The 17,890-nt window shown below is 43.6% G+C and overlaps 1 protein-coding gene across 5 annotated transcripts in view; it reads right to left on the bottom strand.

Moving 5' to 3' along the window:
- The window catches only part of NEO1 (neogenin 1), a 194,145-nt gene that overhangs the window by 68,227 nt on the left and 108,028 nt on the right, over positions 1-17,890 (bottom strand). For all 5 annotated transcript variants that reach the window (XM_034065997.1, XM_034065994.1, XM_034065995.1 and 2 more), the window contains exons 6-7: positions 1,448-1,602; positions 507-627 (exon numbers count right to left, since the gene is read on the bottom strand). In XM_034065997.1, the coding sequence (XP_033921888.1) occupies positions 507-627; positions 1,448-1,602 (276 nt within the window). The remainder of the gene's footprint in view (positions 1-506; positions 628-1,447; positions 1,603-17,890) is intronic.

Genomic DNA, 17,890 nt, shown 5'->3' with positions numbered 1-17,890 from the left:
TTTGGAAACAATACCCTCTAAAGCCAGCAACACAACCTATTGTCTGACTTGTCTTTCCCCTTATCCCTCTTACTATTAGTTTTCTTCTTTCTGCTCTGAAAAGTTATTTTAAAGAACTGTGTGACCTGAAAGAGGAAAACAAGCTGATGCCTCAGGAACAGTATTTGTACCATGTTTTTGGGGAAGTCTTTAATCATAACAGCAATTACTCCCTTTTAAGATCCAAAACACAAAATGCAGAGCATTGCAAGGGGAGCATTGTTAGTAATTTTTTTTAAATCTCAGCATGCAACAATACTTCACATACAAGGTTGATCCTATGGAATTCCCCATTTTCTCCTAAGTAACGTTAGGTGCACAGAAGATGACACTGAATCACTCATGTGACTTAAAAAATGCAACCTCCTGCAGTAGCTGAGTTCCAGATAGAACACATCGCATGGAAAAGGCCCCTTGAAATTGTTCCTCCCCACCATTTGGCATTCTACTGTCATGATTTATCTTACCAAGGTCAAGTATTATCAGCTGGGCTCCAGCCTGTGCATTTCCAACATCATTTTCTGCAATGCACTGATAGAATCCTTCATCTGATTTCACCAGACCCAAAACTTGCAGATTATGTTCTTTCTGAAGAGGAAAGGGAAAACACAATCCTTAAAAATGGGTTGCAACTGCAAAAGCACTGCTGTTATTATGGCACATTGCTATGACAGAAGCAACTTCCAAACAAGTAACATGGAAAAGCATGTTTGGAGCTGCCCTCAGATTTCACCTCTCTTGCGCTGAACCTTCCAATTACACAGTACCAAAAAGCAGCAGCAGCTCTCACTTATTAATGACTATGATTTTGTAGCATCACATATCACTGGCAACTCATACCATTTCCACAGGCATTTTTATGACATTTTAAGCAGTAGATGTAAGCACAATAAGTGAGATCACTGTTACAATCCTACAACCTCTGGTATACAACCAATTACCCAACCATTAAGTTCTCAACTACACCTCAGTAATGACTGACTACATCTAAAATTTCCCTCTAGAAGCACGAAAACTCACGAGCCACAGCTCAGCTATATTTAAACTCTGGCAATTGTCCCTGGTTACAGATGACTGCTGAGAGCAGTCACTGTTCCCTGTGAGCTTGCACTTCAACTGGTTCAGCCAAAGTGTGTTTTGTCACCGTGTGTGTGTCTGTCTTGTGGAAAATCTAAGCCATAAAGAAATCAGCTTGTACAATATAAGCAATGTGTTGTAGTGGTTCACTAAAGTGCCTGAATTACGGAACATTAAAGGTTTCAAGAAACCATTTCTCCTCCAGGCTGCAAACATCAGTAGTACAGAACCAGGAAGCCTATCCTATAGAAGAACCGAGTTTCCATATGTGTGTGCTGGAGGACTAACAGGTCAACAGCTTAGAAACAAGCAAAATGGGCAATATACTTACAATGATTTTGAAATAGTCACTCGGGATAACCATGTCTCCATTCTTGACCCATTTCACTGTTGGAGTAGGTTTTCCAGTCACCTCACACTCAAAGACAATGTCCATGGATTCATGGGCATAAATATTTGCTGGTCGCTTCAGAAACTCCGGAGGAACTTCAAATAAAATGGAAAGACAAAAGATGGTGTTAGCATCCACAGAAACACTGGTTGTGCTGGTACACAAACACAGAGTAAGACTCAACACAGAAGGGTACCACAGCCTTGTGTTTAGTGAAGAAATTCAGCTTAGCAAATAGACAGTGCTGTACTGATCCAAAGATTTTATTCTCTGGTTCATGTAAGCTCAAGAAACACTGTGTGCAGATATTTGTATCACATCCCAATTTTTCATTTGCATCACATTACAGTGCCTAAACCTGGAAAGAGGAAAGCTGGAGAGGGGCTTTGGACAAAGGTCTGTAGGGACAGGCCAAGGGGAATGGCTTGAACCTGCCAGAACAGGGGAGACTGAGATGAGCTCTTAGGCAGAAGCTCTTCCCTGGAAGGGTGTGAGGCACTGGCACAGGGTGCCCAGAGAAGCTGTGGCTGCCCCATCCCTGGCAGTGTTCAAGGCCAAGTTGGACACAGGGGCTTGGAGCAAGCTGCTCCAGTGGAAGGTGTTCCTGCCCGTGGCAGGGGTTGGAGCTGAATGAGCTTGAAGGTCCCTTCAACCCAAACCAGGCTGAGATTCTATACTGATCACATACTCCAGCTCTGTATGACCAAAGATGTGTATTTCATAACAGCAAACCAGACAAGTTCTTAATTCAGGACATGTATAAAAAGTGGTATCTCTGGGTCTCTGCTTTCAAAATGTCTTGATGTACTCTGGGCAACCCTAAAGATATGTAAAATCCATAAGAACTCAGAGATACTGAACTTTCGGTAATACAGCAAAGCTGTTGGCTGCGTACAAGGACTCAACACTGCTTTAGCTTGGCAGTAGAAAGAAGAGCTGTTTGCAGCCACAAACAATTTGAATATCATCTATCACAAAGAACATTCAACCTATTTATTGTTCTTTTACTACACCACTGACAGAAGGGCTATTTGCTTACGATGTTGGCAGGTTTAATTGTTCAAGTTCCAGGAAGTCAAAGCAGCCTTTTGCCCTTTAATATTTATCAAAGCAAGTCAATGTGGAAAGACCACAGAGTTTAGACAAACAGTTTACATGCTTCACCTATCAACAGCAGTTATTCCATGCTAGGGAATAAGGAATACCAGGTCATGGTTTCCTTCTTCCTGTGAAATCATTGTAAAGGTTTGTAGGTGGATTTAATATTTTTAAAACAAGCAGTTCTTCAATACTCTCTCTCTCTCTCCCCCCCCCCCCCCCCCCCCCCGGTTTTGCATTATAAACTAGAGAACATTAGCATATGGCAGTATTTATTTATAGAGTAAGATGATGCTTCACTCTCAGATAAGCATGTAAACCTATACCAGAAACTGCATAAGGATGTACATGTATCTTCACAGCTCAAACTCTCACAGGAGCAAAAATCTGGATATGGCTGCACCCAATTGGCTGTGACTCCAGACATCCATTTCACATCAAATCCCCATGATTTTAACACACACAACAGAAACTCCACCTTAAAATGACTTAGATATTTGTGTACTTACTAGCTGTATCAGACAGCTGTTACAATGACATTTGAAAACCATCTTCTGCGTTTATTTGTGACCAAATTACTTATTCTTTATGAAAACAGCACCTTTGATTTAAAATCTTTCTTCCTCCCTCACATTCTTCCTTGGCATTTGTCTTCATTGTGAGCTGCACTTCCCATACTCCATCCTTAATCTGGCAGGCTCAGTGAGCCAGGGGTGCTTGGAGGTGATGTGACAAGCCCCTCACACCCTCCTCGCAGACCCTCTGTATTTGCTCCACTTTGAATTGCTCTTTGTAGGCTGCAGAGTTCCAATTCCTTGTGTGTGATTTCAGAGGTGTCTTACCAGGGACTTGAAAAATGCCATAAATACAGTGTTATCACTACAGCAAGTATCTTGCCACATTCATTTTGCTGTATGTGACCTTTCCTAGATGCATCACACTGAGATCAGCCTGTGATAGATCATTGCTCTCTCACTGTTGGCTGTTTTTAGCTAATGAGTAATTTTGTTCCAGTCTGCTTGATCAATAGCTTATGTTTTCATTCCCATTCAATCTTTCCCCATATGCATACAGACACACACACACACACATCAATTCTTGAAATGCTTACATAGATGATAGAAACGAATGTAAAAATTGGACACATGAAAAGTTCAGATTTTCCATGGATGTACAACGGCTCCTGTTTTCCTAACATTAGGCACAGGATAACATGTAATTCCTTAGCCATGTATTAAACTTGCCACAGGAAGCCTAATGAGTACAAGTCAATGACATCCCCTGTCACAAGCACAAAACTTGGGTTAAAAAAAACACAAACATCCGACCACCTCAGCATACATGGAAATTGCTGTCCTCAGGAGCTACACCATAAAACCCAAGGACAAGAAATGGGATATATATGGGAAGTTTAATGAGTAGCTCTTGATACAAAAAATACCTGCTCTGGGTTCTAACCTGCTTTTGCCAAAGTTGGTCACTTCATCAAAAGAAGCATTAGGACACAATTTACTTTTAATTAAACCACGTTTTAACCCAGTTTTCCATTTACTTCTTGTATTTGATGGTTAACTCTGAGGAAAGGGACCTGGGGGTCCTGACAGACACAAGATCCACAGGAGTGAATGGTGTGTAGCTGCAACAAAGAAAGCCAACAGGATGCTGGGGAACATCAAGGGCATCACCAGTAGATATAAAGGTGTCACCTGCTTTACTCAGCACTTGTTAGGCCACACCTGGAATACTGGGTTCAGTTTTGGTCTCCACTACACAAAAAGGATGCAAACGGGCTGAAAAGGGTCCAGAAGGGCCACAAAGATGGCTAAGGACTGGGCAGCCATGTGAGGAAAGGCTGAGAGAGGTGGGACTGTTCAGCCTGGAGAAAAGGTGGCTGAGGAAAAACCTTTTCCCCATGTTCCAGTATTTAAGGGTGGCTACAAAGAAGACTGAGACTCCCTTTTTACAAGGAGTAACATGGAAAAGATGAGGGGTGATAGGCACAAGTTACTCCCAGGGAGATCCTGACTGGACACAAGAGGAAAATGTTTTACAATGAGAACAATGAGCCACTGGAATAATCTCCCCAAGGAAGTTATGGACTCCCCAACACTGGGCACTTTTAATATTCAGCTGGACAGGGTGTCGAGACATCTAGCCTAGGTTGTGCTTTGCTTAGAAAGGTTGGACCAGATGATCCTTCCAACCTGGCATTACAGGATTCTCTTTCAAAAGCCTTTTTAGACACCCTGTTGTTTCAGAACTGATGAGCATAAACAGCAGAGCAGAGGCACAGATACCCAGCAGAAGAACAAACAGTGGTAGTCTGGGAATGGCAATTGCTAATCTGAGAGGCTGAGAGATGAGTACTGGGTGAGGAGGAGGAGAGAGGAGCACCATAAGGGAACTGATGGACCAACCCATCTCAAACAAAATTAGTACAAAGTAAAGTGCTGGGCTCATTTCTGGTTTCTTCACTGATGTTTAACTTGTAATGAAGACATTCAGAAAGTACTCAGGTTCGTTTACCAACTGGTAGAGCTTTAACTTGGGGCATCATTCACAGGCAGGCATTACTAATGAATCCTAAGAGGCAGTATTTTTGGCCACAAAAAATGAGAGTTGAGCTAGATATCCTGTTACCCGCTCCCAAATATTTCTGATTTAGGAAATTAAGATTTTGAAACCCATTATCTTTTCAAACTGACTTTGCTTTTCTGGCTTATGGACCAAATGCCAACCTGCTTCCAAGGGATAATAATACGAGAAGAGCTCACATTATTATCAATTACTTTCCAGTTAATGAATTAAAAAAAAAGCTTTTAAAATACATTTTTATAGTTGAACTCCGTCAGTGTTTAGCATTCACACAGATTAACACAATGCAAGTACAGATGTTTGTGGTAGAGAAGTTACACTGATAACCAGAGAGCAAATGAGCCTATTACCATATTAAATAAGATTTGTAATGGAATATTATGTGTTCTGTTACGAAACAGACAATTAAACTGCAGAGAAGACTTGGCAGCTCTGCCCACTCTTCTATTCCTCTTGATGTTAGCACAAAAATAACAACTACTTTAATTGCAAGGTGCTTGCACAGCATTTCACATGTGCTATGGGACCCTTCGAGGATCCCTATCCAAGAGCATCTCCCACCCTTTTGTAGACTTAAAAGACAAAATATTTTGATCATAACAGCAATGAAGGAAACAAAAAAAACCAATCTGTGCCAGCAGTTGATTCCAGCTTCTAAGCCAAATGCAAGGGAAGGTGAAATACTTGGAAAGCAATATGCTTTTTTAAGCCAACAGCTGTAAAATGACGGTAAGAGCGGAGGAGCTACACATATGCAAGAGGAATTGTACCCTGGTTGAAGTGGAAATGTGGGTAGATGCTGGGCACAGATCCCATTCCGAGTACAGGTGACCAGAAGTGAATGGAAACAAGTTGCCCCAACTCCCTGCTCCTCTGTCTCTTCCTTCTGGACTGAGTGGTGAAATGCAACATGCTGCCACACAGGGCTGAAGCTCTGATCTTCATCCTTGTGTGCCAGCACAATCCAACACAGATTCACACAGAAAATACTGGCTCAGGATCCACATTGTCTGTGCCTTGCTTTTTAAACGCTCAAGGTTTAGAAACCTCCCAGTAGCTACGTGGACAGTATGAAAGCAGCATCATTTAGCCTGGACTCAACAGAACAACCGGTTCTTCAAACATCTTGTCAGTGGTCACTGGCCTTTGCCTGCTCTGTCTCATTAAGACGGAAATTTTGTGGCCTTCAGGGGCAAAGCTGAAAGAATCTATTTTCAATTCAGCCATCTGTACTGCTTCAAATGAGAGGGAAATTAATGACATTCAACCCTCCTCCCCATCTCCTGAAGAGGAGCTTTCCTTTCAGTCTCACAGTCACTGATGTAAGAACAAAGATCTCTGGTTTCGCAGTGCCCTTTCAAACCTGAAGCATCAAGCCAAGCCTTGTGTACAAGGAAAGGGAAAATCAAGTTCTGCACAATTAACTAACCAGAACTTTCAGCTTTCTCTGTTTCAAGCACAATGAAACTTCTGCTGCAATAACCACATCAAAACGCTGCTCTTCTAGATAAGGTCTCACATTTGTGCATGTTAACCTTTCCCAAAAGTCAAATCCTCTCACGTAATTCCCCATAAGGAGGAAGAAAACCCCAGCAGTGGCAAGGAAGCAATTCCTGCCAGTCAGCCTTGAGCAACAAAGGAAACCCTGCAGAGACAGAGAAGGGACCTCAAGCATGCAGGGCATTCAGACCATCACCACAACAACATCCAAGAGTTTGGAATCATTGTCTTAAGAGCATCCAAAAGACAACAAGGTGCTACATGCCTAGTGCTCCTCAAAGGACAGGCAACTGCACTTCTGTCTCACCTCCTAATGCAGTTAAAACACTCCCTGTCATAGACAGGGTGCAGAAGAAGAGTCTCATTTTGACACAAAAAACACAGACTGAAACTGTACTTGAAAAAGACTTATTCCCCTTCTAAAGTGCCTTAATCAATACACTGGTGGCCCAAGCATGGCATCAGAGAAAACCATCAGACAAAACTCTGCTGGGTTCAGGTACCATGATGAATTACTTGCCTTGTTGCCATCCATTCACCAATCTGCAGATCCAACTCCACTCTCCCAGCTATGTAAGCACCCTTTATGTACAACATGCTGGCTCTAGCACAGGTGAAACAGCCTCTTCATTGACCTTCCCTAACTGTGCGTCAAAACTCATTAGCACCAGTAGCCAAAGGAGCTTTTCACTGGCCTGAACAGGGCTCTGGGAAGTCTGGAGTGGTGAAAAGCACCATCTCTAAGTGAGGAGAACTTCTGATTGCTGTCCTACCAACAAGCAACTTGAAGCCAAACCCAAGATCTCACACAGCACTGCAGTATCACAAACTGACAAGACAACTCACACTAGGATTATGTTTCCTGATTAAGCTGGATGCTTATCTTTGGTTACTTGCTGTTTTCTATAGCATGAACAAAGCATACACATTAACACTACCACAGGACCATTCCTCTTGCACACTGAAGCAGCCTAAACCAGCCAAAGGACTGAAATACAACTGATTTTCCAAACAGGAATCGTCAAGGACAAGACCAAAGTAGCCATTTCAGCCTCCTCAGCCACCTGCAAACACCCTCAGTCGCCCTCAGATTAGGTGCATTTTCCAAAGTCACACAATCAAACCACAGCTCTTACCAACATCTCTTCACCTCCCCTCTTCTTCCTACACTTTTGTCCAGGACAAATATTCCTTCAGCAATCAATGCTTATCATTCCAATACAAAAGCATTTGCTAATGCCAAAAGTTTTCACATACTCCAAATGGCAGATATAAAAACTAAGTAGACCAGACAGATTTTTCATAGCATATCTCTGGTTAATCTCAATTTCAGCATTCTTGGTCAAATTACTTCCATTTTACAACTTTTTTGGTTCAGTTGATATGCAGGAGGGAAGGAATGCCATCCAGAGGGACCTTGACACATTTGTGAGGTCGGCTGATGACAACCTCATGAAGTTTAACCATGACAAGTGCAAGGTCCTACACCTGGGTCAGAGCAATCCCAGGCACAGCTACAGGTTGGGCAGAGAAGAGATTCAGAGCAGCCCAAGGAGAAGGACTTGGGGGTGTTGGTCAATGAGAAAATGAACATGAGCCAGCTTCAGTGTGCACTCGTGGCCCAGAAAGCAACTGTATCCTGGGCTGCATCAGGAGCGTGACCTGCAGGTCGAAGGGGGTGATCCTGCCCCTCTACTCTGCTTTCATGAGACCTCACTTGGAGCATTGTGTGCAGTTCTGGTGTCCTCAACATAAAAAGTACATGGAACTGTTAGAACAAGTCCAGAGGAGGCCATGAGGATGATCAGGGGCTGGAGCACCTTTCATATGAAAACAGGCTGAGAAAGTTGGGGCTGTTCAGCCTGGAGAAGAGAAGGCTGCGTGGAGACCTCAGAGCAGCTTCCAGTGTCTGAATGGGGCCTATGGGGATGCTGGAGAGGGACTCTTCATTAGGGACTGTAGTGATAGGACAAGGGGTAACGAGTTCAAACTTGAACAGGGGAAGTTCAGATTGGATATAAGGAAGAAATTCTTTACTGGAAGGGTGTTGAGGTGCTGGAATGGGTTGCCCAGGGAAGCTGTGAATGCTCCATACCTGGCAGTGTTCAAGGTCAGGTTGGACTGGGCCTTGGATGCCATGGTTTAGTGTGAGGTGACCCTGTTTATGGCAGGGGGGTTGGAACTAACTGGCCTTAAGGTCCTTTCCAGGTCTAACTATTCTATGATTCCATGATTCTAACTACATTTCTGATTCTGTGGGGAGAACCCTTACCTCGTATTTCAGTTAATCAGAATTACCACTAGTGTTTAAACTGGACATTTTAATATAAAACCTGTTTCGTATCAGCCTAAAATGGTAAGTCCAGAGGAATTCCAATTTCCCCTCCAGGGATTACAAGATATTCCATGAGGACATGCTAGAAACTCTATTAGAATCCTTACAAACTTAGTTTTAACAACTGCAAGTTTGTTTCTAAGAAGGCTGTTATCTCTGCCCTACGATGAGTGCCCTGTTTATCCATTCAGCCACACCTTAGGCCAGTATTAACATATGCAGCACATAACTCCTCCAAATCTACCTGTCAAGTGAGACTCCTCTATTTTAATGAGATGTTTGATTTAAACAGGATTTTAAAATCTTGGGTTTTTTCACGGTAAATGTGTTGAACTGGAGGGTGCTTTAGTGGATGGGTCCAAATCAGACCCCAGACATCATCTCACCGTCTGGGATAAGCTCATCTTTCAGTGCTAACCCCAGAAGACTTGCATTATGTACAGAGTGCATTTTATTCAAACTAATAGCAATTTTTGGTCACTTAGCTGAAACCAGACAATTTCTGTCAGCCAGCAAGCTCAGCACAGAGGGCAGACCACTGAAAATGGTTTATATCTTATAGTGCTTGGGAGCACCCATGGAGCCAGTCCACTGAGCTACCAAAAAAAGGCAAAGTGTTGAAGTCTCACACAGCAAACACTGAAATTAAACAAATCTAGGATAAAATAGAACATTAAACTGCTACGGTGAGAGCAACAGTTGGCAAATGTCTCAGTTATGTCTTACATTCACCTCGATCTACTTCATGGCACCAAAGTGTAATTACAAATGGTCTGCAAGCCCTCTGGCCTTCTAAATCCATGCTTTTCCAACATCTTGATTCTGGAGTCTGCTCCAAAATGACATGGCATCCTTGACTTCCTGTCATTCCCCACCAAAATACAGATAAAACGCCTAGACTGATGTTTCACAGATGAGCTTTCAATTATCCTTTCATACTATGCTGTACTTGTACAAACTAGCTGCTTTTCTTCAAATATATCTTAAACAAACCCATGGAAATTACACTTTAAATGGGGAATTACAATGTTCTTCCTTAAAAAAAGCAAAGGTATATGGAAAAGGACTCTGAAAACAGTCTGAAAAGCAATCACCTAATGTTATATGGTTTTGCTTATGTGGACTGTCTGGTGCCCTACAGCTTCCCCCACACATGCCGAAACATGTACTCCATGAAGGTATGATTTCAGGACAAGAGATGGCCAGATTGCATTTGAATTCATTTGAAAACAAAGATTGTGTATCTACAGTGAAGCTGCTGAAGTACAAACTCAGCAGGCAGCCCCTGGATAAGCATTTCAGAAGCAGAAACTACAAACCAAACCACATTCCATGATATTACAGCTAACCAGATAAGGATGAATAGTACAGAACAACAATAAAGCGAAATTACATTGATCAATTAGAAAAGCAGAATAAAAATGTCAGGATATAATTCAATAACAGCCTGCATTTATTTTTTCCAGAGAGCAATAATAAAATGTGCACTTAAGGAAGAGGAAGTAAAGGCAATAAACACTGCAGGGAAAGGTCTGATACAGGGGATCAGAAACACAACCATGAATGAAACAAGACTCCCAGGATCATCATGGTGTGACAAGAGGAAATCACAAGGAGGTTTAACACCAGCTCCTGAGATTCTCCTTCATCCAACACACTCTACTGCCCCAGCTGCCCATGGTAGCTGAGCACCACAACTGAAGGAAAGCAGGAGCTCTGAATTACAAAAAGCAATGAAAACAATCAATGACTCAGAAAATTGACTCCAAAAGCAGAATGGAAGCCCTGGATTCAGTTATCTGAGCAAAGGCAAGATTAAGCAGTCATGCAGTCAGACACCTCAAATGAGTTAAGAGAACACATAAATACTGCAATAGAAAGAAAAATTGGGGGTGTAGATAGATATTTATATATGTATATATATCTTATTCCTGCACAAGAACAGCTCCTACACAGGAGTAACATCTAAATACATGCCCTGTTCTAAAAAAGTTCGTTATTCTAAACAATTACTTGCTCGCTCTTCCAACTTTGCTATGAAAATGGGTTCTTTTCAGTACAAACTTCATTAAAATTAAAACAAAATAAAAATCTCTAAAGTAACCATTATGAACTTCTAAATATGTAAGAGATGACATTTTCAGGAAGAACGCTCATTAAAAGCTGTGAGCTTGGCACATGGATTTGGATTGCAAACCATGAGAGGTCATGTACACATACCCACTAATGGAATTGGCTGGGAAGTCTTCCAGGTGCAGAAGCATACAGTGGCTTCTGGAAGCATCCTATATACTAGCAATACTTTTATGTTGTTCCTAAAATTCTATATATGCAGAAAGTATATGTACATAATGGCAATGATGGTCAACTGCTCTGGTCAGAAACAGTAAGGAGCATTTGGAGAAAGAACCTTACCCAACCAGTACCCGTTGAAGATGCAGTGCCTGCTGGGCTGCATTCACAGTCATAGAATCACAAAATCCCAGACTGGTTTGGGTTGAAAGGAGCTTAAAGCTCATCCAGTCCCAACCCCTGCCACAGGCAGGAACACCTTCCACTGGAGCAGCTTGCTCCAAGCCCCTGTGTCCAACCTGGCCTTGAGCACTGCCAGGGATGGGGCAGCCACAGCTTCTCTGGGTACCCTGGGCCAGCGCCTCAGCACCCTCACAGGGAACAGCTTCTGCCTAAGAGCTCATCTCAGTTTCCCCTGTTCTGGCAGGTTCAAGCCATTCCCCTTGGCCTGTCCCTACAGGCCCTTGTCCCAAGCCCCTCTCCAGGTTTCCTGCAGCCCCTTTAGGCACTGGAGCTGCTCTCAGGTCTCCCCTTCAGGAGCCTTCTCTTGTCCAGGCTGCCCCAGCCCAGCTGTCTCAGCCTGGCTCCAGAGCAGAGCTGCTCCAGCCCTCGCAGCATCTCCATGGCCTCCTCTGCACTCGCTCCAACAGCTCCACATCCCTCTTGTGCTGTTGCCCCGGAGCTGGGCCAGGGCTGCAGGGGGGGTCTCCCCAGAGCACAGCAGAGGGGCAGGATCCCCTCCCTGAGCTGCTGCTCACGCTCCTTTTAATGTCACCGTACCCCAAGAGGTGCTGAACAAAGGCTGCTCAACAGCAGGACACCTTTAGGAACACAAGAACATGGTGAACGTTTCACAGCACGACACAGCAGACAACTGCAAGCATCAAGGAGAGAACAGAAGCAAAGCATAACAGCGACCCAGCTCCAGACAACCTCCCAGCATCAAACAATCCCTGCATGAAGGACTTCCTGAGAAAGAGGAGATAACTTCATGTTACTAGCCCTGGTTAGATTCTGCCTTTAAAACCTTGTCCTGGCTGCTCTCTCTCTGGATCCAGGTAAGCCTCCAGCAGGCTCTAATGCTCCCAACAGGAAGTTCCATGGGATGCTTCGTGAGAAAATGTACCATTTATCACGTCTTTGAATCAATCAACCACATGCTGTCTCTTGGCTCTTGACAGCTGAAATAAGCACTCCTCTCCTATTTGCTTTCCCCATAGCACTCATGATTTTACAGAAAAGAAGAGGTTTTGACATTCCACTTGACTTTGATCATCCTTGTTACATCCTACACCTTGGCTTTACTACACCTTAGTGATTTGCTACACTTAAGAAGGGACGAAACAAGAATGGCTCTTGGAATTTAAAATATGGGGCTATAACAGATTAAGTGTCCCACAGATTCCTCTGTTTAGGTGTTTATTCCTTCCCTAACATTTAATCTGCTTTTTACAATCTTGCATTTTCCAAAGGCTGGCACATTACAACTTCAATCATTTATGCCCATGCAAATCCCAGCAGTTCAGAGACCAATGCTCAAGGTCAAGCTGGAGGCTGGCTTGGAGCAACATGATCTAATGGAAGGTGTTCCTGCCTGTCATCTCCTCTGAGTCCAAAGCACTATGCTTTGAGACTCTCAGTGAGAGACTGGCAGAACATCTGTGGGAATGGGAGAGCCCTCAACATAGAATCCCAGACTGGTCTGGGTTGGAAAGGACCTTAAGATTATCCAGTTCCGACTCCCTGCCATGGGAGTTGAGCACTGCCAGGGATGGGGCAGCCACAGCTCCTCTGGGCACCCTGTGCCAGCGCCTCAGCACCCTCACAGGGAAGAGCTTCTGCCCAAGAGCTCATCTCAGTTTCCCCTGTTTCAGTTTGAACCCATCACCCTTGTCCTATTGCTCCAGTCCCTGATGAAGAGTCCCTTTCCAGCATCCTTATAGCCCCCTTCAGTCACTGGAAGCTGCTCTGAGGTCTCCACACAACTTCTCTTCTCCAGGCTGAACAGCCCCAACTTTCTCAGCCTTCCATCCTTCAAAAGGTTTTCAGTAGTAAAACATGTCTCTTTCCCCACAAAATATATGCAACCAGATTGAACACACAGTATTTCCCAAACACTTAACACTACTATATTTTATTACAATTGTTGTCAATGTAACTGGTCCAGCCATCAGATGGACTCATCCACAGTTTCCCAGATTTCCCCGAAAAGTCTTCTTAAAAACCTCATGTCACATTGACCAAATCTCTCGAGTCTGATTTTGTTTCCTTAGTCTGATTAGCCAGTCGAAGTGATAGGTTACACACCACACTTGGAAACAGGATTTCACACTTAACACTCACTGAGAAATTGTGAGTGAGCACCATCTGGTCCTGATGCTGACTTACTGTTTACTTCATGGATTTGATTTGAAATACATCCTCCCAGCTCCCCAGTTTCAGGTAGCCTCTGCCCAGCTCCCTCTCCTTTAAAAAACAGAAGGCATATATATAACAAATAAAGCTTCCACTGGGGCAGAGAACAGACAGCAAGAACTCGCTTTTCTGCTTCAGGCCACCTTCTCACCCTCTTCTCTTTACATTCAGTCATCTGCTGACCCTACATTTTCCCTAGCAGGCTTCCTGTCTCCAGCAGGCTTAGAGAAGAACTATTGGAAGATTTTTATGCTATTAGCACATAACTGAAAGCTTTGTCTTATTTTACTTGCTTAGCATGAGAAAAAACATGCTTTTTCCCTTGCTGTTAAGGAGATTGCTGGTGGGGGTTTGGGGTGGGGTTTTGGTCTTTCATTATATTGGAAAACTGGGGACAGGCAGCTCCTGGGACAGCTGTTATGGTTTAAGCTCAGCCGGTAACTTGGAACCATGCAGCCGCTTGCTTACTCTCCCCCCACCTTTCCTCCCCCTGCTCCTGGAGGGATGGGGAGGAGAATGGAATGAATGTAACTCCCACGGGCTGAGATAAGAGCAGTCCAGTAACTAAGGTATAACACAAACCACTGCTGCTACCACCGATAATAATAATGATAAGGGAAATAACAAGGGAAGAGAATACAACTGCTCACCACCTGCCGATTGATACCCAGCCTGACCTGAGCAGTGATCTAGCCCTTCTGGGTAGCTGCCCTCAATTTACATGCTGTGGCTAGTTTGGGTCAGGTGTCCTGTCTCTGCTTCCTCCTGGCTTCCCCTTCTCCCTGGCAGAGCATGAGGCTCAGAAAGTCCTTGGTCAGAGTAAACTCTACTGAGCAACAACCAAAAACATCCGTGTCATCAGCGCTGTTCCCAGGCTGAAAGTAAAAAACACAGCACTGCACCAGCTACTAAGAAGGAGAAAAATGACTGCTACTGCTGAACCCAGGACACCCAGCTCATGTGGAAGACTTTAGGTGTGCTGCACAATGTCACAGGAGCAACACATGAAAAGTATCATGGAATCCCAGACTGGCTTGGGTCAGAAGGGACCTTAAAGCTCAGCCAGTTCCAACCCCCACCACGGGCAGAGACACCTTCCAGCAGAGCAGGCTGCTCTAAGTCCCATCCAACCTGGCCTTGAGCACTGCCAGGGATGGGGCAGCCACAGCTTGTAGTAAAACCCTTCTATGGCCATTTATAATTTTAGATACCAAAGATTTATTTCCTTTTTGTTAAGCTTGAGCCCACCCTTTCTGTACGGACACCCTCTGTGAAACTCCTGAAGGCACAGTCTGGGATCACCATGCTGTTATCTGGGAGAACTCTGCAATTAAGGAAGAACTCATAACAAAAAACAGATGACAAAATGGATTTCTATACTAAAATGAGGTAACCAGATCTTCTATCAAAGCTTATCAATCATAATAAACTGAAACAGAGCTTGCTCACAATTCTTAGTAGTGGGGTATTTCTGATTATTATTCTAGGCAAGCCTTCAAAGCATCTTCTAGGATGATTTTTAGAAGTGAAAACCTGAACCTAAGCCTCAGTAATTTAAAACACTATGTTCATTGTGTCTATGTTTTATTAAGCTTTCCATTCCCGGTCCTCCTAGAAGGAACCAAGCCTGTTTGACCCTGAATTTACTCCAAGTACTATGGAAACATCTGAATCAGAAGAACACTCATCAAAATTTAAACTTCTAACAGCAGCACCCAAGGCAATGAAAATTTTATGGAATTCCAGAGCCCTCATTTTCTACATAAAGAGCGTGTGGTGAGGAGGCAGCAGACAGCCCTCTTCAATGCCAGCCTATGGCCTTTAAGCCCTTGCTTCCAATCTTCAGTGTAAGGCTACCCTCAGTTGAAACCCTCCGTTTCAGTTACTACCGCACCATCTCTCTTGTACGTGAAGCTGCAAGAGAAGTTTGGGATGATTCTGTTTAGATCCACCTGCCCCCTCTAAAATAACCCCAACATGGATCCTCCACCTATACCAAGACTATTTAATAAATGATCTGCAGCACTTCTCCAGTCAGTGGAAGATAAAACCTTCTGGCATTTATGGATTCTCATTCTGGATAGGGGCATTTTTTTTTCCTTAAAAGATATGTTTAAATCAATCACCAGCATCGCAGGCGCATGTCATGATACACAAGTTCTTACACATCCACCACAAAGTTTCAGTCCTCAGTAAAATGTGTCATCACATTATCATTACTCATTTATTGCTGTATAAAGACTTTAAAAAGATGATGACCACATTTAATGAAGGGCCCTGCAGTGTTACCATGAAGTTAGGAAATAGCTGTGAGCACTAAGGATGAGCTTTTCTAACAGACTGTGAAACAAGGGTTCGGTTATTGTATGAATTATTGCTACAGGTAAAGCTGAGGCCTCCATCTACAGTGAATGACACCCAAATGCACTGGTAAGGCCAAGTTTATAACTTGCCAAATGGGAAGATGGCAAATTCTCCACAGGTATTTTCTTCCTTGACTGCATTTTTCACAAACAAACCCGAGTTTACATATTTTTGCTCACATCTTTTTCATCGGTGAAGGAAAAAACAGACTTGATTTTCAATTTTGTCAAAGATGCCCAAGAGAAGGGAGATGCCTGAAGAAAGAAGAAGGGGCTGGAGAACAGTAGGAAGGGGTGAGAAAGCTGGGCCAAGGGGGATAAATTCAGGCACAGACAGATACAGATGGATGGAAGAAGCACAGCAAGAGAAACAGCTGGACAAAGGAGGCGAGAGCAATGGGACCACTGATAGCACCATGATTTGAGAAGAGCTCAGGAGGGTAGGGATCAGCTGAGCAAAGAACAGGTCCCCAGAGGAACTAATAGAATTTAGTAGGACACTAGAGACAATCAGTGCAGTAGAAAAAGACATTGATGAATGCGTCACAGGAGCAAGGGCAGGGCAGGCTGGGGCCTCAGGGAAAGAGGAGGACAAGGCTGGAAGAACTCTGCCTGCACTGCCCCATGTGAAGGGCAGATGCCTTCAGATGCTGTCCCTGTCTGTGCCTCTCTGGTGGGCCTGGGGAGGTGGATGTTTCAAGGGCAAAGTTGTTTGTGAGCAGTGACAGCAGCCCGTCAGTGGTGTGATGTGGGCTGGTGACTGGCTGGAGCAGCGGAGCCACTCGCCCCTCATCAGTGCCTAATGCCCATCACAGCTCTAGAGGGATGTATTAAGAGATGCATATCCCAAAAATCAATGCTGGAGTGTCTCACACTGGGCACTAACACAGCTGGATACATTTCATCTTAATTTTTCTATGTCTCAGTCAATTTTTAAAATGGATTCAATACCACTTCATTTCAGCAGTGCGCAAATATACATTCATTAGTGTTTATGAATGATTCAGGTTCCATGGTGCTGAATACCAAAACAGAAATAAATATGGATTTGAGATGAAGCATGCTAAATAAATCATGGAACTACCCCCAAATAAGGAAAGCATAATCAAATATTGAGTATTTTCTCAATAAAGCAGTATATGAAGTTTGCCCATTGCACAAGGCAGCAGGATCCTGTGGAGAAATAGCAGGGGAACACATATGGCAAGATTTTAAGATGTTTATACCCTCACCCTATAACAAGAGGCAATGGGGAGGTGTCAAGGTGAAGACAGCAAGCCTTGAAACTTCTGATCTTGCCCTATTTGCCTGTGCAGTCTTCACAGTGGGCCAGTGCATTTGTGTGCTGGAAGAGACCAAGAAGCTGCAAAGGCCAAAAAGGAAACAGATTTTGATGATAATTTCAGATATGAAACCATTTGTTCACTGAATACAGATTACCTGGGATCACCAGGGGGGACGGACTCAGAACATAGGTCTGCAAACAGTAAAAAATAACTGATCGGCTCCACTGCTATACTAAGCCCCACTCATATTCACCAAACTGATGGGAACTTCCAACACTACCAGTTGTATCCCTATAATAACTGCCCACAAGGAAAAATGCTTTTTTCTCATCAAGTAAAAAGAGCGATGGAGAGTTTATGCTTTTCTGGTTGTTTCTGCTTGTAATAATACCAATTCTGTAGTCTTGCTACAGAGTTATCCAATCCTTTCATTTCCAGATCAATGAATGCAGGCCTATCTTCATATCAAAGTCCCTTCTAATTTCCAAATCCTCAAAAT

The sequence above is a fragment of the Melopsittacus undulatus genome, chromosome 9 (genome assembly GCF_012275295.1).
Source record: "Melopsittacus undulatus isolate bMelUnd1 chromosome 9, bMelUnd1.mat.Z, whole genome shotgun sequence".
NCBI lineage: Eukaryota > Metazoa > Chordata > Aves > Psittaciformes > Psittaculidae > Melopsittacus > Melopsittacus undulatus.
The sequence above is the reverse complement of the archived record's forward strand: the minus strand, read 5'-3'. Positions and strand labels throughout refer to the sequence as shown.